Genomic DNA, 25,442 nt, shown 5'->3' with positions numbered 1-25,442 from the left:
GATATGTATTTGACTTCAGTTTGTAACCTTAACCAAACTGTGTTTGCTTGACAACGCAACCAAATATCAACATGTGGCCATTCCATGCAGTCAAATGACCAAATCGCCCTCTAGTGGCCTCATGGTTGGAATGTTATTAATATTTTTCATAATTTCATAATTAACCCCGCCAAAAAAATAATACGCTGAAAATCCGGTGTTTCTATGTCAAACGGTTTTGTTATATTTTAGTAATCTGTGATGTATATGAAGTGTAATTTTGGGATGCAAAGTCCAGATTGAATTCATTTCAACTCTTTATCTGACACGGTACAGGTGTCTGCTTTTTTTTGAGCCCATAACCATGTGCGTGGGTTGTATACTGTTTCAAAGTAAAGACTACCAAGAAACACTCTGTGTGACTCTCATTTAGCCCACTGCAGTAGTTCAAGGAGATGTGTATATACACAGGGCTTGGATAGCTCCATCTGTGCCACCGGCTTAATCCCACTCTTTAACTTAAATGTTTAGTTGAGTTGGAGAAGTGAATCCAACTTGTTGTCTAGTTAACAGGCTATTTACTGCATTTCAAACGTGATATTGAATTGTGCTTGGTTGTCAACGCGACCAAAGATTTGGAGTCAAAAGGTGCAAAGTTATGGGCAAAGACACAAAACATCCACATCAACGTCTCGATCAAATAACATGGTCAACAACCAGTTTTTGTGCAGAATTAATTGACCATCCTTACAAACCACAATGTAAATGTACATTATTGTTCATAGTTTGGTCATCTAGGTTTGTACCTGTAGACTTTGCATCACCATGAAGAAAAACAATGACCAATACAGTAATTGAGTACTTTGAGACACCAAGTGGTTTGTGATGATGTGGATAAGTTTATAGAGCATGGCCTTTGCAATGCTAGGGTTGTGGGTTCAAATCCCAGAAGGAACCAGTTAGGAAATGTATGCACTCACTGTAAGTTACTCTGGATAAGAGCATCTATGGAAAATAAGTAAATAGATCATTTCAGTTTTCACATAGAAATAAGTTGCATTTGCAAAGTATTTAAAGAAACTGGAAAACATATATAATACACAAGTATTATTAGATTAACAAGTATTATTAGATTAACTATTAACTGTTTTTGTTGAGTCTGATAATTATCAGACTCAAGTTACAGATGCTGGTAAACACTCAAATACATTTGGTTAACATTTTTTCACAAAGTAGTGCACTGGGCCTTTAGTAGTCCAGTATTAGAGAACTGATATAGATGCCTTCAGCTCCATCCATTTAAAAAAAAAATCAAAATTGATCAATCTTCTCCTCTCTCCAAAGTTTGGATTTTTTTCTGTATCTCTATGCTCAATGCTGCAATATAGGGAATGAAAAAAACAGTATTCTGGAGACCTGTCTGGTTGTTTTTGTAATGCCAGATGCATCCATCCTCCACATGGTAAGATTTTAGGCGAGAAAGAAAACAGTGTGATCTGTTTTTAACGGCCAGATGTCTTTTTGTTTGTTTATTCTGTCACAACTTCCGCCCGAAGTCGGCGGTCGTCGTCACCGGCCTACTAGCCGCCACCAATCCCTTTTTAGTTGTCTGTTTGTTTTGTCTTATTAGTTTCACCTTTGTCCTGTTGTATGTGCTTGATGGGCCTCCTTATTTAAAGTATGTGTAACCGCCCTTGTTTTGTGCAGGATTGAATTTGTGTTACGTGTGTGTGTTAGGTAGAGGTGTTTGTATTCTGGACCTGAGCACCCTGTGTTTTGGGTGGTCCATATTATTGTCCGCGCCCTGTGTTGTGTGCTTGTTGTTTTGTGGCACATTTTGTGGAACTCTCTGCTCTCTGCTCCTGACTCCTCCCTCACCCACCTAGTCCCGTGTGACATATTTTCTCTGTTTTTATAGGTGTCATCAGTCAAGCATGATTTCACCTCTACATGAGTCAACCTCATTTTTAGGAATGGGGTGGTGACAGGACTGCCTTCACTGTTCTTACCTTCCTTCACTGTTCTTACCTGCCTTCACTGTTCTTACCTGCCTTCACTGTTCTTACCTGCCTTCACTGTTCTTACCTGCCTTCACTGTTCTTACCTGCCTTCACTGTTCTTACCTGCCTTCACTGTTCTTACCTGCCTTCACTGTTCTTACCTGCCTTCACTGTTCTTACCTGCCTTCACTGTTCTTACCTGCCTTCACTGTTCTTACCTGCCTTCACTGTTCTTACCTGCCTTCACTGTTCTTACCTGCCTTCACTGTTCTTACCTGCCTTCACTGTTCTTACCTGCCTTCACTGTTCTTACCTGCCTTCACTGTTCTTACCTGCCTTCACTGTTCTCACCTGCCTTCACTGTTCTTACCTGCCTTCACTGTTCTTACCTGCCTTCACTGTTCTTACCTGCCTTCACTGTTCTTACCTATATCTACAGTGAGGACTATATAATCTCTAGAACTACACGGAACCAAAATATAAACGCAACATGCAACAATTTTAAAGATTTTACGGAGTTACAGTTCATGTAAGGAAATCATGCAATTGAAATCAATTCAGTCGGCCCTAATCTATGGATTTCACGACTGGGAATACAGAGATGCATCTGTTGGTCACAGATACCTTTTAAAAAAAGGTAGGGGCGTGGATCAGAAAACCTGGTCAGGAACCACCATTTGCATCATGCTGCACAACACATCTTCTTTTTATAGAGTTGATCAGGCTGTTTGTTGATTGTGGCCTGTGGAACGTTGTCCCGCTCTTCTTCAATGGCTGTGCGAAGTTGCTGGATATTGACGGGAATTGGAACACGTTGTCGTACACAGCTATCCAGAGCATCCCAGACATGGTCACTAGGTGACATGTCTGGTGAGTATGCGGGCCATGGAAGAACTGGTATATTTTTAGCTTCCAGGAATTGTGTACAGATCCTTATGACATGGGGCCGTGCATTATCATGCTGAAACATGAGGTGACAGTGGCAGAACAATGGCACGACAATGGGCCTCAGGATCTCGTCACAGTATCTCTGTATATTCAAATTGCCATCTGTAAAATGCAATTGTGTTCATTGTCCATGGCTTATGCCTACCTATACCATAACCCTAACCCCACCATGGGGAACTCGGTTCACAACGTCAGTAAATCGTTGCTCACATGACGCCATGGAAGAGGAGTGGGACAATATTCCACAGGCCACAATCAACAAACAGCCTGATCAACTCTATGAAAAGAGGATGTGTCGTGCTGTCTGCTATCTGCCCTGTACAGATGAAACCGGGATTCATCCATGTAGAGCACACTTCTACCGCATGCCACTGCCCATCGAATGTGAGCATTTGCCCACTGAAGTCGGTTACGATGCCCAACTACGGTCAGGTCAAGATCTAGTGAGGATGACGAGCATGCAGATGAGTTTCCCTGAGACGGTTTCTGACAGTTTGTGCAAGACAATATTTGGTTGTGCAGACAATCTTTGGTTGTGCAAACCCACAGTTTCAACAGCTGTCTGGGTGGCTGGTCTCAGAGAATCCCGCAAGTGAAGAAGCCGGATGTGGATGGTTACACGTGGTCAGTGGTTGAGAAGTCGGTTGGACATACTGCCAATTTCTCTAAAACAATGTTGGAGGAGGCTTATGGTAGAAAAATGAACATTAAATTATTTGGCAACAGCTCTGGTGGACATTCTTGCAGTCAGTTTGCCAATTGCACGCTCCCTCAACTTAAGACATCTGTGGCAATGTCTTGTGTTTACAAAACTACACATCTTTTATTGTCCCCAGCACAAGGTGCACCTGTGTAATGATCATGCTGTTTATTCAGCTTCTTGATATGCCACAGCTGTTAGGTGGATGGATTATCTTGGTAAGGAAGAAATGCTCATTAACAGGGATGTAAACAAATTTGTACACAACATTTGAGAGAAGTTGTGCATATGGAACATTTCTGGGATCTTTTATTTCAGCTCATAAAACATGAGACCAACACGTTACATATATTTTTTTGTTCACTGTAAACACGTTTGTGTTTGATGGAAAGAGGATGGTGACAGGGAAGTACCCCACCCACACTGTTACCAATCATTCTGCATGGAAATGTGTATCCTATGAGACTAGGCCTATATAGAAAAAAATGAATTTAAAGGGACTCCATGTTTGTAGTTTTTATGTTGTTTTATTATGTTATTATAAAGTTAACATCTATCAATCTAGTACAGACAATAGGACAAACAGTATCCTGTGTACAATCAGTTTTAAAACAGACATTGAGGTAAAACTGCTACAGTGCTACAAGTAACGACACTGTCTCGAAAAATGATTTTATCTGCAAATATATACTCTTACTTACTAATATATACATTTACGGTAAAATAAATAATCATAAAAACATCAGACTTTAGAAATCCATAAAAACACAAAAACTAATTTGTACAAAACTTTGGATTTAAAGACCATAAGAAAACGTTTATAAGCTAATTGTTTAGACAAACAGACGGACGGACGGACGGACGGACGGACGGACGGACGGACGGACGGACGGACGGACGGACGGGCGGACGGACGGACAGACAGACAGACAGAGACAAAACATTAAATGAAATATAAATGCAGAAAAGCACACCTGGTATCAACAATGGATGCTCAGTAGTTTATCATAGTCAAAAAGTCATGTAATGACTGGGGCTGGCCTTTCATTTCAACAGGATTACAGCAGTCAATGTATGAGGAATGTCTAAGTCTATGGAAGATGGACATGGTGAGAGCTACACATGCCTGAGACAGAAAATATATAGTTGACTATTTCATTAAACATCAACCTTTACTATTTCTCAGAAGCTTCTGGAACCAGCAACACTATAGCTGCAGTTCTTTGCTCCTTATGGTCTTCATAACTCTTGATTCAAGGTTCAGTAGTGTAATTTTTGTTCTGCAAAAGATATGAATATTGTTTTGCCTTTGATCTCACATAATATAGGTGTACTGATGTACAGTAGACCTGTGAAACAGGTGTCAGATTTGTCCAAGCAATGAGTAGTTCATCTAAGCAAAATGCTCTACATAATTGTGAATCCACAGTTGGACCAGTAAATGCATGATTCCCCAACCAAAACAAAGAATAGCAAACAATACTTATCAAAATATGTCTATTTGGTTAATGTACATACATGTCTATGCTGTCTATTTGCAAAATGAATTAGTAGAAAACTTCACATTGTTGTTCGAACTAAGTCTAAACACTTTCTTTCACAGAAAGAATAATAACATACATAAACATACAGTTCCTTATGAAAGTATTCTCACCGCTTGACTTTTTCCACATTTTGTTGTGTTACAGACTGAATTTAAAATGCTTTTAAATTGAGATTTTATTTGTCACACACAATACCACACAAAGTCAATGTGGAAGAAAGTTTTTTTTTGTTGGACCAATTCATAAAAAATGAAGAGCTGAAATGTCTAGAGCCAATGAGTATCCAACCCCTTGGTGAAGTACACTTTGGATGGTGTATCAATACCTCCAGTCACTACAAAGATACAGGCGTCATTCCTAACTCAGTTGCTGGAGAGGAAAGAAACCACTCTGGGATTTCACCATGAGGCCAGTGGTGACTTTAAAACAGTGACAGAGTTTAATGGCTGTGATAGTGGAAAACTGAGCATTGATCAACAACATTGTAGTTACTCCACAATGCTTACCTAATTGACAGAGTGAAAAGAAGGAAGCCTGTACAGAATAAAAAATATTCCGAAACATGCATCCTGTTTGCAACAAGGCACTAAAGTAATACTGCAAGAAATGGGGCAAAGCAGTTAACTTTTTGTACTGAATACAAAGTGTTATGTTTGGGGCAAATCCAACACAACACATTACTGAGTACCACTCTGCATATTTTCAAGCATAGTGGTTTTCCTAGAGGAAAAGCTGTGGTGTATTCAACAAGGGAAATAGTTTGCAAATGTTGGCTTATGTCAGATAACATATTCCGTTTGTTAACGTTAGCTAACAGCCTGAGAAGATAGTGTGTGGCGAACATAAGTGGCTGTTTCAGGTGTAAAATACCGCTAAAATACCGGCATGTATACTTTCTAATATATTTAGTAGGAATAGCTAAGTCATTTTCAGGTTGAATATTGTCGCTAAAAAGCCACAGTAATCCTTACAAAGTAATCCTTATATTTTTTGATATTTCACCATAACATTTTTGAATGTTCATTAAAATCGTTCAACTGAAATTGTTACTCTGGCAACATGTTCCCTGCAAACGGAAGCCATGTTGAACTCGCCTTTGATTCAGTCTGCTTTCCAACAGACACTGGGAAATGAATTCCCCTTTCAGTAGGACAATAACCTAAAGCACAAGGCCAAATCTACATTGGAGATGCTTACCAAGAGGACAGTGAATGTTCCTCAGTGGCCGATTTACGGAAATATTTGTTTCTAGCAATGATCAACATTCAATTTGACAGAGCTTGAAGATTGTTGAAAAAAATAATGGGCAAATATTGTACAATCCAGGCATTCAAAGCTCTTAGACACTTACCCAGAAAGACTCACAGCTGTAATCGCTGCCAAAGGGGATTATAACATGTATTGACTCAGGGGTGTGAATACTTACGGACATTAGAAATTTCTGTATTTCATTTTCAATAAATTCGCTACATTTAAAACATATCTTCACTTTGTGATTATTGGGTATTGTGTGTAGATGGGTGAGAAAAAAATATATATTCATAATTCAAGCTGTAACACAACAAAATGTGGAATAAGTCAAGAGGAATGAATACTTTCTGAAGGCACTGCACCTACATACATGTTAATAATTAGCAGCATACAAAGGGAAAAGTCTTGATAGTTTCAGTGATGCTGCTATTTCTAAGGTTGGAGGAGAAAGAATAAGCCCGGAATCAGAATCTGAATCAGAAACACAGTTTTTGGTCAATGTTTTACAGCAACTGCAGCTGGGTTGCCACTTGCCATCAGATTGCTGTTCATGACATACAAATGATACACTGAGGAGCATTTCAGATTACAATAAGTAATAGCTTACAGATAACATAGCATATGTGCATTCATTGGGCATAACAAACAAAAAAAAGAAATAATTATTCTAGTGGGCAATTCCCTTTCACAAACGTTCATTCTCAAACACTAAATAGCATGAGTTTGTCTGCACCGGGCCACGTGGTGATATACACACCGTGTTTCGGTGAACGTTACTAACACTGATAAAAACGAGGAGAATAAGCTTCATACTCTTCAACTAGACACAAGTGCTGAACTTTCAAACTCACTTTAGACCAAACTGCTCCTCCAGCTGAAAGTCATTTGTCTTTGGGCTAATCGTTTGTGTTTATCATCGACCGCACTGTGGCCAAACCTCTTGCGGCAAAGTTCCGGTGAGACATTTAGAGTACATTGTATAGGGATAAACGTTGATTGCTTTCTTAATATTCTTAATTTCAAACCTGTTGTTTGGTTGACTTGTGCTCATGTGCTTTTTGAGATCAGAATAATCCCAATTAATACCACAGATAAAAGAAAAAAGCCAGAGGATTTGAGAATACATGAAATGTAAAAACAACATTCACTTAGGTACAATTGCATTCTAACCCCAACATTAGTAACAGGTTAACACTAGATCTATATTTAACATGAAAAAATCCCATTCACTCAGTCGAAAAGTTAGTTACCACTTAAATACCACAAATGTTGAGTAGAACATGTGCTTTTGAGTGTATCAAAGCTAGGTTTCCATCCAATTGACTACAGATTTTCATGCGAATATTCTAAAATCTGCATAAATGAAATATGCACATTTTCCCACTAGATATGCGTTTCCATCTAATTGACTTGTTGCAGATAAAAGTCTGTACGTGATGACGTAGTGCACATAAAGCAGACTTTCGCGGTTGAATTCCCACACAAGTTAAATGGGTTTCCATCACATTTTCAACTCTACTGATCGTTTTGTCCCAAAATGCGTTATATAGTGAATGTGCCCACTCTGGTATTGGCACGTGTGCTCTAGCCAACAGCTAGAGATACAATGTGGTTATAGCCTACATGATGAGATTATCATGGACAAAATAGCGAGATTATTTTTATTTGTCAAACTGTAGCCAAGCATCGATCATCATGTCACCAGAATAAGTATCTTGATATTTATTGGAAAGGTCCATCAAGCTCATCACAGTGCAATTTCACCCCCCTGGAAAGTTCATCATAATTGATTTAATCTGTAGCCTAATAAATGGCATTCTTTTCCAAGTCGTATTGGGAGGACCAAACAACAAGTCATCCCGTGACCCCAAAATAAAAGCATTTCCCCCGCCATTTTTTTGCATGATTCATTTTACCAACGCAAGAAGTTTGCACATTGTCTAAAGTATTTTGTTTTGTCGACATTTGGAAAGTTTACCGGCAAATTTGCTGTTTCCATCAGGCCTTTCATTGCATTTTTATATCCGACATGAACTTTATAAGCAAGTAAAAATGTTGGATGGAAACCTGGTTATGGTAACACAAAGTTGAGAACATAGCTCAGAAATGCTGTTTTTTGTAGATATATAAACTCATCCGCATTTTATTTAAAAAATAACACCATGAGGGTGGAGAGCAGAGAGTACCACAACAAAATTGTTGTCACTATCTGGGCAAGTGGCAAAGTCGTAAACCCCTCAAATCTGATTTTAAACCTAACCCTAACTTGAACCATGCTGCTAACCTTATGCCTAACCGTAACCTTGAATTAAGATCAAAAATATACATTTTGTTTTCATACATTTTTACAATATGGCCAATTTTTTACTTTGCTGCTGGCCTATCAGGTGGGAATAGAAAAATATGACATGTTCATCATAGATTGTATTGTGTCCCAAAGGTTTAGACAGTGCTGTTCTGCTCTACATGAAGGTGACAACACAGAGTACACAGGTAATTCACCAATATGGTGCTTGTTAACAGCACAGTTTATATAGCCCGTATAAAACCTAGTTCTCTTTTCTTGTGTCAGGAAACCAATACCTTGAAACACCTTTCTGGAAATCACTTGAAGTCCCTCCTTGGCTACAATCAGCCCACTCTGTAATGGTCTCCTCTTTCGCCTCTATCGATGACATGGTGTTCATCAACATCATCATGTTGTTTGTCTGAATGGAGCCTCCATGAGCGCACCTCTGTGTTCTAGAACTACCTCAGCATTCTAAGACAGGGGCTGAATCCACCACGCATGACAGGCGGCTATATATTTTTTTGCCTATTAGCTGACTGTACTATAGCTGAGTCGGTTAACGCTTGATCAAAGTCAAATCAAAGCCTCTCAAGTTCTCTGAGCCCGACTCGTACAGTAGCTTCTTGTTTTATATGTTGAAGTCTTAAAAAAAATAAATTGGGGTGAGGTGCAGAAAGAGTGGTGCCAGAGGCCCTATCTATTTGCAGGTGTGGACATCGTAGACTCGAACACACTCTTGGCAGCTGACGTAGCAGCACCAGTGGAAGATACAGTGGCACTTCTCCTTCCGTTTCTCCGCCTGGGTGTTGTGTCCCCGGCCGCAACACAGCAGGTCGCAGCCGTCGATGCCGTGCGACGTCAAGTTACAGGTGCGATCGCGTGTCCCGAACGAGCCTGTTTCTGGGTTGGGTTCGCAGAAGTTGGGCGAGCTCTCGTAGTAGACCAGGTCTCGCTCCGTGGGTGGTTTGAAGAAGTTGTACTTGCTTCTCAACGTCTCCACCCAGCCACGGGACTCTTTGTGCTTCTCCACCACCATCTCTGAAGCACTGTCATACTTGTCCTTCATGTAGTCTCCAATCACTCTGAAGTCAGGCTGGGACCACCAGCATGTCTTCACCTCACAGCTGCCGGACAGGCCGTGGCACTTACACTTCAGAAACATGTTGTCATTCAGAGACTGAGGGAGAGATAGATGCAGGGATGCAATTAATTTAATGAATGTTAAGTCTAACACTTGGGGATCTGTATGAATGTTTAATCCATAAGGCGGATATTATCAGTGAGAGAGAGAGAGAGAGAGAGAGAGAGAGAGAGAGAGAGAGAGAGAGAGAGAGAGAGAGAGAGAGAGAGAGAGAGAGAGAGAGAGAGAGAGAGAGAGAAAATGGCTTACTGTTCGACCCGCCTCGTTGTTGTGGCGGTTCATGGCGGAGCGCGCATCGGGCCGGTTCTCACGAGCGTCTGCAAACTCCCGGGACACCATACTGCCGAACTCCACGTCCTCGCTGCAGCCGCCCCACTTCCAGCCCTCGCCGGGCGGACCCTTGTGGCGCGTGTCGCAACCACAGATGGTGGCCGAACCCTCCGCACAGGACCGTGTCACCGCGAACGCCACACCGGCTGATGCGATGGCATGAACGAATGCTGACTCACGCGTGGCTGTAAAGAGAGGGAGAAGTAGATGTCAGGTTTATATATCTATCGTATGGGTACATTCTTACAGACGTGAACAACCACATAGGTCTTTACACAACGCTGCTTGTAGGCAGCTCAGTTCTTGTGTGAAGGATCTCTGTTTGTCAATGAGTATAGTTCATACAGATGTAGGATCTAAATTTGATCACTCTTTTGTGGCTGCAAATTTTCCCACAAAGCAGGAAATGCACAATTCTAGTGTATTTCAGTTTTTAAAAGTCTTCTAAAGTTTGCAATTTCCACTTTGAAATTTCAGTCTTGATTTGCCCTGGCGAGAAATGTATCAACCCCTACAAACATGTCCGTTAAATGTCCATCATAAATGTCCATCAATGTCCATCATAATAATCCACATTTCCTGTTGCTGAAGGATAATTTTCCTGCTGTAGCAAACCAGCTCAAATTAAGATCCTACATCTACAGTATATGGTTTACATACAGGGCCATACATCTGAAACCATGGCAGTGCGGAGAATGATAAATTGTCACCAATAACTTTGCTGGAATATACCCATTAATGTATCTCAAAAACCACGTAGGAATTCAGATCAGTGTCTACCGAACGATGATGCTGGCACCTGCTACTTTTCTGTGCTGTCCTGTATAATGCTATATAATACTGTAAATGTCACACATCAACCCTACCAAGGCAAAGATTCAATTTACGTAATCATTAGACCACGCTTGTTCGTGAAACAATGCTCCATCAAGCTACGATCCATACACATTCCATCGACAGTGTCATAGACATCTGCAATGTATGACTAGGTTGATTGGCATGCCAATACAGTTCGATTCAATCCAATCTGATCTGCTTGAGCAATCGAGGACAGTCATCTGTCTTGGGTGTGTGTGCGTGTGGTGGGAGAGGGAGGGAAAGAGCAAGCGATAGAGGGAGGGAGGTCTCTGTCTGTCTGACATAGTTTACTGATGACTCATCATCAGAAACTTCCAGGGAGATGAGAGGAAGAGACAGGCCTGACAGGACTATAATTAACAGACTCAATTAAGCTTTTGAAAGGTTAGGAAAATGGCCTCACACTATAAGACTAAGCCGAGAGCGAGAGAGGGGGGGGGGTTCAGGTGATGTGTCGTACATGTCAAACTATAACCATTTAATATGAGGTGCAATGTTTCACTGAGGTCTCGTTGACGTTCCACTGTCCCTGATTTTTACAGGATCCCTTATGACAGGAAGGATTCCCTGGATATATGTGCTTAGGTCTTGTATGGTCTTGCACAATGACAAGAACAGAAAGACAGCCAGGGAGAGAGGGTAGTCGAAGGGGAAGAGAGCGAGAGGAACAGGGAAAAGGAGAGCAAAAGGATGACGGGAGAGAAAAAGAGAGAAAGAGGGAGAGAGTTGGACAAGAAGAGGGAAAAAGAGAGAGAAAGAGGGAGAGAGTTGGACAAGAAGAGGGAAAAAGAGAGAGAAAGAGGGAGAGAGTTGGACAAGAAGAGGGAAAAAGAGAGAGAAAGAGGGAAAGAGTTGGACAAGAAGAGGAAAAAAGAGAGAGAAAAAGGGAGAGAGTTGGGGGGGACAGAAAGAGTGAACTAGTTGAGGGGGGGGGGTGAGAGTGAGATAAGTAAATGACTATGGGGAGTAGGTACTGTGTGAGCTCCTCCCAGGCTGCAGGTTTGAACCAGTTTGAGGAATAAGGGGCATTAAGAACAATGATGCAACAGAGGTTTACTGGCATCCATTCTCCATCACACCCTCCCTTAGCAGGACTGTACCAAGCACTATTATAGTTTACTCTGGGATGTCGCATCTCAGCATTGAAACGAAAGGCTTCCGCATGCTTCGGTTCGGCTGGTGCCTAGACGAACTCAGCTAGGCGAACCGAATGAGCGTGCACACACACTCCCTTAAAAGACCTTCGCTTGAAAAACAAGAATCATTTTATTTCAATTGAAAAAAGTGCCAATGGTACTTTGTCTATCTTGAGACGCTGTAGCCAGTATACACTTCCTCAACATTGTCAGAATTAATCGTAAATAAGTCAAGAAATCGGTCATTCATTTTGATTTTTTTGCCCAGTAGATGTTATTCGTGCGATTTTTTATTAAACTAAGATGTTTGGTGCTGTATTTCAAGTGAAAAAATGTGCATGAAAACGAGTCGTCTATCATTGAACGACAACAATCACTTCATTGAAGAATCCCTACTGTTGACCAATGACCGATGAAGGGGCGTAGGCTTCGGCTACCGAAAGTACTCCAAAAGAATTTGGGGTGTGCACGAACATCATTGAAAAAACGGACCTAATACCAAAATGTGACCAAAGTGTCGTCATAATATATGCACAAACCGTTTTCAGATGGGAAGGATGAAGGATGCGGACGACTTAACAGTCTAGTATAGATTAGTTGAACGTCTATAGTCCAGTTGACATGTTACTGAGAGTTTATTGAGTATCTATAGATGGACTATCCAAAGAAGTGTTACCCAACCTCATCCCCAGTATCTCCAATATCCTTCGCTGCTCTTTGCTCATCATGTTTTGAAATTGTGTGATATATATATGCCGCGGATGGGGAAAACAGAATAAAAACAAAATAAAGGGCTAATCTATTTGCTTGGACATCATCAGAAAATGTCTTCCGTTGAAACGTACAGATAGAACTTTACAAATGGCAGCGCAGTTGATGTTGACCGTCTTCTTGTTCCGTTACCCTGAAGCAGTCACTAGGTGGTGGCTGGTAGTTGGAGGTATGAATGGTCTAAAGCTTGGGAGGTTGTCTTTTCTATTTGATTATCAGGAAGCCAATAAACCACGGGTCAAACCCTTACGGCTTACTGACACTGATGCCGCGGAGCAAAGAAAGGGGGAGAGAGGAGGGAGAAATGGAGGGATGAGACCAAAAGAAAGGAAAATAAGACCTCTGGGGACAAGATGAGAGAAAGAAGGAGAGACTGAGAAAAAAAGAACTAGGTCCTGACATCTAGGGGTGGGTGGTGGGTGGGACAGACCAGGGCTTACCTGGAACAGAATGTGCCGTGGGGTGCCCAGCCTAAGTGGACTGATTACTTGTGACCCCCCCCCCCTATCATAGTTTGCCGGACCCTGGCATGGCAAGTGGTCCCAACGACCTGCTGGGGGGCTGAATCCCCTATTGTGCTGCCACTGTCACGCCGCGTTAGCCCCACAATGGCCCCAGATATTTTATATGAATTCTGCCCTCGCCAGTGATTAGTGGGGACCAAGTTAAGTCATAGCAACAGAGAACTATGCGTTGGCCAGACCCCGCATGTCGGCAGACTGGGAAATCCCTATTCAAATGGTTTAATAAAACAATCTAAAGGGCGTGTGAATGGGGAAAAGCGCTTTCTCTCCCGGCTTAATCTCATGGTTGCGGAGATATTGTGCTTCGAGCAGCGCCCAGTGGGGTGCGGGGCTAAGGTCCCCCCATCAACTCCATTTACCACACCCATTCTTTCTTTCTTAGCCAGAGTTAATGATATTATGGTGCGCTAACCTCACCTCCCCCAGCATGGAGAAACATGCACTTTATGAAAAGCAGGGCCCTCTTAGCACATCCTAAACTGTAACACTTTCTCATCCGGAGGTCAGGGGTCATAACCTGAATTCCCTGACTGACCTTTTCACTGCTTGGTTTAGTTGAGGCATTAAGCACCTAGGAGAAGCATATAAAGTGCATCACTTGAACGCATTGACATTTGAACACCTAGAATACAGAAGCAGATGCAGATCCTTTATTTTCCATCTAAGACAGTTTTTTTGTATATCAGTCCATCAATCAAGTAAAAATATCCTGATTCGCCAACCCTTGTGACTGTGGTTGTCGGTGGCACATTATTCTCCAGAGTACTGCAGTACTATAAAGTCCAACTGTGAAATGACTACCTGAACTATAATTCACAATCGGGACAATACCACATATTATTGCTAATTGTGAGTCCATATCATCACTTACAGGTATTACATAATGGAGACCTAGCCTATCAGAAAGACACTCAATATCTTTCGTTATCCATTTAATCCACTGGTGTGACTAACAGTGCATGTTTATACCTGTGAGACTCAGCTTTTGTGTCTGTGTTCGTGTGACTGTCTGTCCTCTCTTGTTGGCCTTCCCTGTTCTAAGCAACTCTATCAGTCACACTAGGCTAGGGTTTGGCTACTTCTCCTACTCCAAGTGCGCCAAACAAGCTCTCCAACGAATGTCCCTGTCCTGTCCTGTCCGACGCACGCATGCACGCACACGCACACACACACACGCACGCACAAGCGCACACACAAACTGAGAACACCTGCGCAGTTTGCCTCCCCTTTCATCACAGACAGATTCCAGCGGCACATGTTTTGACACTTTGGTTAATGTAAATTAATGAGTGCTGACGCAGACATAGCCTGGAGGTATGTTAGGCCCTGTGACAAGGGCAGGGCGGGTGGAGAGTGGAGAGCGAGAGAGAGAGAGGAGGGAGAGAAAGAGAGATAGGAGAGTGAGAGAGAGTGAAAGAGGAGGGAGAGAAAGAGAGATAGGAGAGTGAGAGAGAGTGAAAGAGGAGGGAGAGAAAGAGAGATGAGAGAGTGTGAGAGAGCGAGAGAGTGCCGGAGAGAGAGAGAGAGAGGGAGAGACAGAGAGAGAGAGAGCGACAGAGTGAGAGAGACGAAGAGACCTCAGGAAGAGCCCCCGTTTAACGTGAGGGAGAAAGATAACTGGCTGCCCATAATGTCTGTCATGCTTATCGGTTAGGGATGGTTCCACATGCATTCATGTAAACAAATGATGGAAAACACCAAGGAAAACTGTCCCAAAACCCGAATAGACCCGAATACTATGTAGAACATTTGCATAACAGCACATCTGCATGATACTGTTTGTTTGATGTGTACTGAACAAAAAGAGAGATAGCGTGAGTGAGAAGATGTGATCGGTACAACGGGTTGTTGCCAGAACCAGCAATAACTCACTCAATGTTTCAGGGCATTCTATAACCTGTGTGTCTATTCAAATAAGTGAATTCTCTGTCATACACTGAGTGTGCAAAGCATTTCCATGACATAGACTGACCAGGTGAATCCAGGTGAAACCTATGATCCCTTGTTGATGTCACCTTAAATCCACTTCAATCAGTGTAGATGAAGGGGAGGAGACAGGTTAAAGAAGGATTTTCAAGCCTTGAGACAATGAAGACATGGATTGTCTTTCTTGGGGGTGATTGGGCAAGGATTGAGGATGGATGGGCGAGACAAAAGATTGAAGTGCCTTTGAAAGGGGTTATGATAGTAGGTGCCAGGCGCACCGGTTTGAGTGTGTCAAGAACTGCAACGCTGCAGTTTTTAATGCTCAACAGTTTTTAAGGCTCAACAGTTTTTAAGGATCAACAGTTTTTAAGGCTCAACAGTTCCATGTGTATATCGAGAATGGTCCACCACCCAAAGCACATCCAGTCAATGTGAAGCATTGGAATCAACATGGGCCAGCATCCCTGTGGAACGCTTTCGACACCTTGTAGAGTCGATGCCCCGACAAATGGAGGCTCTTCCGCGGGTAGAAGGGGCTACAACTCAATATTAAGTAAGAAGTTCCCAATGTTTTGTAACCTCAGTGTATAAATCCATTCTAAATCACACATATTTGCCTTCAGTCATCCTTTCCCTACCTAAGTGATGCCATATACAGTAGGTTATGTATCTGAAGGAGAACACCTGAGTCCCGCTCTTTCCTCAGCTTTGCCTGGAAGCTGTTCACAGGGGGATGCCTGCCAATAAACTGGTTAAGACAAGGGATTGGTGTTAATAGGCTAACTGACAGATAGGTGCAAAGCTTTTGAGGCCTATGGTTCCTTTCAGCCTTTCTCCCAATAAAAAAAAGCCTAAGGAGGAAACAAACACACATCCGTCTGCTCGGCAGACAAACAGAACAGACACTCTAGCCTTGCCGGGGGACAATGGACCCGATGCACAGACAAATACAAGCATCAATCAAAGCAAATGAAATGAGAAACTTCTCCCTTACTAAGCCCTATCAAAAGACCCTGAGCCCCGCCAGTCACTCTCCCCGGGACCCTGACAAAGACACTTAATCCAACCACTTTGACCTCTCACGTTTTTAAGGGCTTCACTGACCTTAATCCAATCAAAATGATTTACTAAAGCCCCCCCCCCCCCCCCCAGACCCAAAGAGTAGCCTGGCCTGGCTGCCTCTCTCCCCACCTCCCCTTTCCACCCAGTGCCCCTGCAATTTAGACAAGGAGGGAGAGAAGCCATGGGGGTGATGTGGAGGTATTTACACCACAATGAGGCCAGGGACTGTGAACCCCTATCATTACCCACCTACTTGAGCTCAAGCCTTCTCCATCAATGTAACAACTGGCTCAAGAGTTTATTAAAAGCAATTGCCCCAACTAACCCCACATCCCACTCTAGTAAACATCAGTCTTTTCCAAACCCAGTTGACAGGTTTAGACCCCCCCCTCTCTTTTTCCTCTTCCCCCTCTCCTCTCCATTACCCCTCCATGCTCCTCTCTGCTCATCCCTCTACCCTTGACTACAGGCAACTAATCCCAGGGTCACAGTGCAATAGTGTGGAGACAGAGAACCCACTAGCTTCATGATATCACAGCTGAATAAAACAAGAATGAACATTTTTAGAGTAAAATATGGGTGCTTCTTCTTCGGTTAACTTAATCTCAAATAGAGATGATGGAACAGAAATAAGAAAACATCATTATCTGCTTGAATTTAATTGATAAGGTCTGACTTCATCCCTATTTTACACACCTCACATAGAAGCTGAGGGGAGGGAGAGGGGGAGCCTTGAAGGGGATTCCCTTCCAGAGAAAATTCCAACAAAAGACAACATTCTCCACCCAAAGTGTGTATACACATCATTTCATCTGTTCAAACAACTCATAGCTGAGTGACTCTCACAAGTCTATTTGAACAAGGATTTTAATTGCATATGATTCTCTCTCTCTCTCTCTCTCTCTCTCTCTCTCTCTCTCTCTCTCTCTCTCTCTCTCTCTCTCTCTCTCTCTCTCTCTCTCTCTGTCTCTCTCTCTCTCTCTCTCTCTCTCTCTCTCTCTCTCTCTCTCTCTCTCTCTCTCTCTCTCTGTCTCTCTCTCTCTCTCTCTCTCTCTCTCTCTCTCTCTCTCTCTCTCTCTCTCTCTCTCTCTCTCTCTCTCTCTCTCTCTCTGTCTCTCTGTCTCTCTGTCTCTCTGTCTCTCTCTCTCTCTCTCTCTCTCTCTCTCTCTCTCTCTCTCTCTCTCTCTCTCTCTCTCTCTCTCTCTCTCTCTCTCTCTCTCTCTCTCTCTCTCTCTCTCTCTCTCTCTCTCTCTCTCTCTCTGTCTCTCTCTCTCTCTCTCTCTCTCTCTCTCTCTCTCTCTCTCTCTCTCTCTCTCTCTCTCTCTCTCTCTCTCTCTCTCTCTCTCTCTCTCTCTCACACACACACACACACACACACACACACACACACACACACACACACACACACACACACACACACACACACACACACACACACACACACACACACACACACACACACACACACACACACACACACTGATGGAGGCAGGATGGAGTTGTTAGTTTGATGTTTCAACTACTAACATAATATAACAACAACTTACAGCACAATGGTCTTATTCTATCCTCTCAATATCAACACCAGTTGCAGCCCTGATTAAAGTGAGTGGTAGAGTTTTAGTCGAGACAGGGTTAGGTACCGTTTCTCATTTGAAATGCCACGCATTACCAACATTGACAGGCAAGGAAATGATTACCGTACACTAGTATTCTTTCAAGAACTTGAGAACAGGCACGGGGAAAACACTCACTGCATGTATTCAAGTCATGCAGGAAAATAATTTGTTTGTCACTTGTATTATACAGCACAGTAATGTTTTTTCCTAATGTAGCAAAGACTTGGCTCTCACAGTTAAGACTTGGCTCTCACAGTTAAGACTTGGCTCTCACAGTTAAGACTTGGTTCTCACAGTTAAGACTTGGTTCTCACATTTAAGACTTGGCTCTCACAGTTAAGACTCTCACAGTTAAGACGGACGTGGTTCTCACAGTTAAGACTTGGTTCTCACAGTTAAGACTTGGCTCTCAAGTGTTATTAAATGTATATTGTAGGCTGTCACCCATAGCCGTCCTGTTCTGTGGATGAGTAGCCCAGCAGGAGAAATGCCAAGGCTGCACTGTTTTATTATCGTGTCTTTTTCTCTCAAGATATGTTGTTACCTTGTCAAGCACTGGTCCAAAAAATGGCTAGCTTGCAGTGTTTTATGAGCAGTGCTGGAAAAAGTACCCAACTGTCATACTTGAGTAAAAGTAAAGATACTTCAATTAGAAAATGACACAAGTAAAAGTAACAGTCACCCAGGGAAATTCTACTTGTCTAAAAGTATTTGGTTTAAAAGACACTTAAGTATCAAAAGTAAATGTATAAATGATTTCAAATGCCTTATATTAAGCAAACCAGATGGCACCATTTTCTTGTTTGCACAGAAAGCCACGGGCACACTCCAAATTCAGACATCGTTTACAACGAAGCATGTGTGTTTAGTGAGTCCGCCAGATCAGAGGCAGCAGGGATGACCAGGGTTGTTCTCTTGATAAGTGTGTGAATTTCACTCTTTTCCTGTCCTCGCAAGCATTCAAAATGTAACAAGTGCTTTTGGGTGTCTAGGAAAATGTAAAAAGTACAATATTTTCTTAAGGAATGTAGTGAAGTAAAAGTAAAAGTCGTCAAAATTATAAATAGTAAAGTACAGATACCCCCAAAAACTACTTTAGTAGTACTTTTAAGTATTTTTTACTTAAGTACTTTACACCACTGTTTATGAGTGTATCCTGTATTCTCTTATAATTATATTATCATACATTACCTTTGTCCAGCACTGGTCCGAAGATGGCCTTGTCGTTGATGGTGGTACAGTTCCAACGACGGCCCCTGAATTGATGCTGGCACTCCTGGATGCCGATCTTCACCCCTTCTGCCACACTGGGCATGATCTCCACATAGTTCCGGCAGAATCGCAGCTGCTTGGGCACCAGGCCAGGAATGGAGCCGCACAGGATGGGCTGGGAGCCCAGGGACGAGTACTGGTGGCCCACCGCTAGGGACCTGCATGGAGAGAGAGGAGGCAGTGACATGATATACTGACTACTTGTGTGTGTCTATCTTTCTTTGTGTGTATGTTGTGCTTATGTGTGTACGTGCAGTGTGTGTGCGTGTGCGCGCGCGTGTGTGTGTGTGTGTGTATCAGGTGTTACCATTAAGCATCAATGCCTTATCCCTCTATCTATCCCCTCTGTAGCCACCTGGTGTTTGTGTGGGTTGAAACCGCAGTCCCAGTGCTATACTCCACAAAGGTAACCGCGCCACGAGGAAAGATGAAAGTCCCCCCGTGAACCCAAAGTGGTTCATAGACCTCTAGGTTGACAACTTGGAAACTCCACCTTGTTATTACAGAAAACCACACCTTTTTTTAAAGAGTCCACATGCTAAACAGGCCCTTGACTTAGGGTAATGAGAGTACAACTGTACATTGAGACTTCAGACGGATGTATTAATTACATATCCATCCATCCCCATTTCTCTTTGAGGATGGATATTCTGGGATGCAACAAGTGCAAACTTGATTGTTCTCTGATAATATCTTTCTGTCTGTGTGTGTGTGTGTCTTTCAATTAAGGTGTTAAAACATTGCTCGTAACCATGGAAACGTGACAACTCTCTCGGTGCTGTGTCATCCCATGTTATGTCATTGTGGTACTTTTGAAGAAGTCTTTTGAGGCAGCATGCTGTAATTGTAATTGTTTGATCTACAGAACGCACCAGTCAATCTGGCTCCAGTCAGTTTGTATTTCCACTGCAGTGGCCTACTACCGTCAGTGGGAGGGTCGAGAGTGGGAGGATGACAACCATCCAATGGGGATGAAGGGAAGCATGTACATGACAGCAAATATATTTCACTTCGATTATCCATTCCACAATATAGGTGCTTGGTTGAGATCCAACTGTATTTCACCCATGTATTACAATCTATTAATAAGATACACTCAGACCACACTCATGCACTTCCACATCAAGCTTTTAACATAGAGTATTTTTCCTTCACTCCCGCTCACTGCTCCTCTGCTCTGCTCCTCATAATCCCTCACATTGTTTTCATCTAGCCACCATGCATTCACTTCCATTCACCCTCTCCCAGAGTACCACATACAGTTAGGGTTAATTCCATTCCAATTACTATCCATCATTGTCAGCTCAGGTAAATTACAACTCATAGAGACAATAGGATTGGATAAACCTCATTATATTAATGGGATTGTTATACTAATCCGTTCACCATGAATAAAAACGTATTATATTACAACCGCAACATAACCTTTGATCTAATAACTGACTTCCTATTGTCATTGGCAAGGCAACTACTGCATAGTAGCAACAAGTTCCTCGTTGGCACTCCAGTCAACAGCTCCTTCTGCAGTAAACTCAGTCCTCACTGAAGCTGCTATTGATGACAGTAATCTGGCGATCCACGTCTGAGTGATTTGGCCATTATGACAGAGACAGAGAGTGCAGTGTTTGTTTGCACAGTGATCTGCTCCAACCTCCAACAGTAGAACAAGGGAATCTTACACTCATCCAAAATAACAGGAGCTGGACAAAAAGAAGATGAAGTACATAGAAAGAAGGGATATCCGCTCACTGTTTTTGACACTCCCAAACGTGGCTCCGACAGTAGGCCTCAAGCCAGAGCAGGTGGGAGCAGGCAGGACTTGTGCAGCTCAATGATCTCACTATCTGTTGACCTGGGCAACGATGTAAAAGAAGTAATCACTCTGTGATCACAACAACGAGATTAACATACAGAGCCAGAGTCTCACCCCAGGCATTTCTAAATTCCACTCTAAAAAAGTGATGATTTAACCATATCACTCTACACTGAGAGGTTTACCAGAGACTTCGTAGCGTTGAGATCATCATTAGAACCATCTTACGATGTATCTTTAGTAGCCAAACTGTTTCCGAGGCTTTGTTAGTAACGTTTGCCCTTAAAGACGTTTGCACATCTACGAGTGATCCAGACACTTGTAGAGCAGCTAAAGTTCATCGTTAGATGCTTTTTGCCCTTCCACACGACTTTACTCACAGAAGATCTCCGTTAAACATATAATCAAGATGTTTAGGCTAGGCATCTGTCTGACTGTAAGCTCCAATAACTTCAGAACGAAGTTGACTACAAATACAGAGTGCCAAAGTATTTGCAATTACTACAAACAAGTGACAGATAAAATAATGCTTCAAATGAAAACGGAGAAAACTACATTAAAAGATAAATAGGCTACATGGGCCTATACAGTATATTTCAATCATATTAAAATCATATTGAGTTTTATTTTTGCCACTAGGCTACTGCCTGTCATTTTTGCCTCAATATGCTTCATGATGTGTGACAAGACATGTGCAATTAGTGCATTATTATTGGGTAAGCATGTTAAGCTGCCTCAATATTTGTATCCACAGATTATAATACGTCTCTAAGAGCTGATCCGTCGTCAGCACTGTGGAATAATTCTAATATTAAGGTAAGATTTGAGTGGAGAATGCTGATCTGAGAGCAGTGTTGCTTTTCTGTCGATTCTACCAGTGTCGACAAATGGCTAAAGACGCACTTAGCGATCGTTCTCTCTGCGGGCTTGTTCCCGGGAAACACTTAAAAGCGCTGCCTTGGAAATAACGATGCGACTGGTACGATCATCACAACGCTTAATTAAGTTACATTGCAACTGGAGAACCCGAGACCCAGGTCGTTCCTGAGAGACAGGCTGACCTTGTGTACCAGACGTTTGCGTCGCAAATCAAGTCAACGTAGCAGATACATTGTTTGCGCTAACAAATGAAGCTGAACTGAATACACCCAGTCTCATGCGTCTGCCTTCAACCTCTTGTCTGTAGCCTACGTACGTCAATGGGTTACCGAGTAAGTGTAGCCATTTAGTACTTTCCAAAGTATATCCCCGAGCAAATGGCGGAGCAACGTGTCATGCTCACTTTAAAGGCTTTCCCATATTATTTTCCTTGGCTCAGAGACATGACTAGACCTCTGGTTAATCATATATGAGAAATACAAAAAAGAAAGACGGGGGGAAACAGGCTCTAGAAGTGTCTGAGAGGATATCAAGTCCTCACGGCCTGCATGTTGTCTGCGATACATATGAGCGAAAGCAAGCACGCCAGTAAACAAGGAAACTCCTATTCCGAATGGACCTCTCTTTGGCGCTTGTCAATCCGCACCCTCAGGCGCTAAAGCTGAGCACGGCGGACCTCGCACAACAGAAACCTGAGTCCACATCACAACCCACCGCAGACACTTGCTCCTAATAGCCATAACATGTAGAGCAGGAATGTGATGACTTCTGAACCATGCCAAGTGAAACCAGCCACACAAGTACAGCCCCCCTCCGCAAGTGTGAGCAGATAAGATCTTGTCTGGGAAGGACTGAGGGAGGAAGAAGGGAAAACAAGTGGCACAGCTTTTCATTTGACCTGTAGACGTTCTGTTCTGCCAGGAAGAACCTGTGAATGTCTCTGTGGGTGTTGAGTGAGGTCAGCAGGTGTAAGAAAACAAACAGCGGCATGGTTTCAACCTATCCAGCTAGCTACATAGATACTGTACTGCTGTATATGTTTTTATCTCACCATTGTGCTGAGCATCTTTTTGTATTGCATTATGCTGTTCCCCATGCCTGGTAATATGGTTGTACTATTTTAGGTGCTACCTGTTGATTCCTGTTTGACAATGTATGAGCTGGTTAAAGCTAGTATTGTATGACTACTGTGTGAGTGTATACTGTAGATGATCAGATCAGAAGAACAGGCCAGACAGACAAACAGAACCTGCCTGGACAATAGACACAGCCATAAGTCTCGGGACGTACAGGAGCGGCGCTAGTCTCAGCACAGAGGGAGTGGGGTGCTCTCGAGGCGCCATTCTGACCAAATCATAAAAAAAAATGAATAGCTGATATGGCCGATCATAAAACGCAAATTAGGCATCATCACTTGGGATGTCAACAGTTAACCGTTAGTTGGTTAACTGCTGAAAATACATTTGACTGGTCAAGCTTATCGGTCTACAGGTTAATTTGCATAATTTTGTGGAATTAAATGTCTGTATTTTTGTTAGTTCGTCATGTTTCTTATTTATTTATTTTTCTTTATTTACTTACCCCACAGCCAGCATTAGCATCGCTGGGAGTGGTAGGGCCTATGGCAGGATGCTTAAAAAAGCATGCCCAAATCCTCAGTCACTTTAAACCAAATGTTAAACAACTTAAATACCATAACAAGTTGCACATACAGAATATTGGAGGTTAGAAATTCTTGTATTTATATAACATTTTCCATAGAATAACATTTTTTTCAGAGGGTAGTTGCATTACAGTTCTACCAAGTATTTATATACCACTGAAATATTGTAAGAGCTATTTTGACCTCAACGAAGCAATACCCTTTGATTTATTCCACATTTTGTTGCCTGAATTCAAAATGTATTACCATTTGTTTATTTTCTCACTTATCTACACGCAATACCCCATAATGATATAGTGAAAACATGTTTAAGAAATTTTAGAACGTGTATTGAAAATGAAATACAGAAATGTCTAATTTCCATAAGTATTCACACCCCTCAGTCACTATTTTGTAGAGGCACCTTTGGCTGCAATAACAGCCGTGAGTCTTTCTGCGTAAGTCACTATGAGCTATCCACACCTGGATTGTGCAACAAAAAAAATGAAACTCTTCAAGCTCTGTCAAATTGGCCACTGTTGGAACTGTTGGAATCATAGAAATAGAATGATTATTCTAATTCTATGGTTGGTGTTTGGCATGACAACATATCAAAAAGCCAGGTAGGAGTTATGAAAGGGTAGGAACCAAAGTGTTGTTCAGTATTTCCCAGAGGACTCTAGTCAAATTTGAATTGATGTTACATTTAGACAACGATTACAACATACTGATCTACACCACCACTGGTAGCAAATTGTATTAGAGCTAACGTTTGCTTTGCCCTAGCTAGTGCATTTAGCTAAATGCTAGCTAGTTAGCGATTAGCATTATTTTAAGCACATGCCATCTTCCTTAGACTAGCCAACTAACTCCCATTTTGCAGAGAGTAAGATACACAAACCAATAGTATAATAGAGAACATATGGATTCATCTTCAGAAACAATGTGGAAAGCAGCATTGTTCTTGTTTTGGAAGAATATGTTGAGTGAATGAATTGACAGCATGATGTGACAGCTTGTTTGAGCAGAGTAGAAAACATTGTTGAGGCTAAATATTGTTACTCATTGAATTTATTTGATTTTCGTTTTAGAAACTGTTGCTCCCAAATGAAAATTTCAGGTCGCACAGCAAAATATTTCATTGTATATGCAATGAAATTGGTCGCACTTTAGAGCCCTGTCTACACCCCATGGCAAAATGTGTAGCATTGTAGGAAATTAACTCAAAAACGTAATTGTTTTCCTCTCCGCCATCGAGGGGGGGCCACTAAAATATTTTCCCCGCCAGGTAGGAGGTCCCCCAAACAAGATTTCACTGAGGGCCCCCTAACGGCTAGGGTTGGCTTTGGTTGTAGGCAGTCTGCATATTGAGAAGATATAATGAACTGTTTGAACCCTGGAAGTTTAACTTCCTAGCCTATTTACAAGGGATGTCTTACCTTGCTTCAAAGTGACCTAGCCAAAATCCAACCGTAGAAACATTTGGGTGATTATTGTGTAGGCCGTGGCCACTCCGGAAACCTCTTTCTCAAATTTAAGGATCCGGATCATGTTTTTTTAATATGTAGCTGCTGACACTCCCCCAATCCTTTGACATTTCTGTCTTTACTCGCCCTCTTCTTAACCATGATGATGTAGCCTATGTCTGTCTTATCTTTCCAAACAGCTGGAGAAAAAAAAACCTGCGGCAATTTGAAAGAACATTCCCAAAAATATATAGCCCATTATGAAGGCTACAACCTTCTCTGTCTGTTGCA

General features: G+C 42.2%; 1 protein-coding gene across 1 annotated transcript in view; it reads right to left on the bottom strand.

Moving 5' to 3' along the window:
- Positions 1-9,225: 9,225 nt before the first annotated feature.
- Positions 9,226-25,442, bottom strand: part of LOC124040891 (protein Wnt-3a) — a 25,029-nt gene continuing 8,812 nt past the window's right edge. The window contains exons 2-4 of the mRNA XM_046358004.1: positions 19,271-19,509; positions 10,103-10,368; positions 9,226-9,889 (exon numbers count right to left, since the gene is read on the bottom strand). Of these exons, the coding sequence (XP_046213960.1) occupies positions 9,410-9,889; positions 10,103-10,368; positions 19,271-19,509 (985 nt within the window). The 3' untranslated portion in view covers positions 9,226-9,409. The remainder of the gene's footprint in view (positions 9,890-10,102; positions 10,369-19,270; positions 19,510-25,442) is intronic.

The sequence above is a fragment of the Oncorhynchus gorbuscha genome, linkage group LG08 (genome assembly GCF_021184085.1).
Source record: "Oncorhynchus gorbuscha isolate QuinsamMale2020 ecotype Even-year linkage group LG08, OgorEven_v1.0, whole genome shotgun sequence".
Taxonomy (NCBI): domain Eukaryota; kingdom Metazoa; phylum Chordata; class Actinopteri; order Salmoniformes; family Salmonidae; genus Oncorhynchus; species Oncorhynchus gorbuscha.
This window is presented reverse-complemented; position numbering and strand designations above follow the sequence as displayed.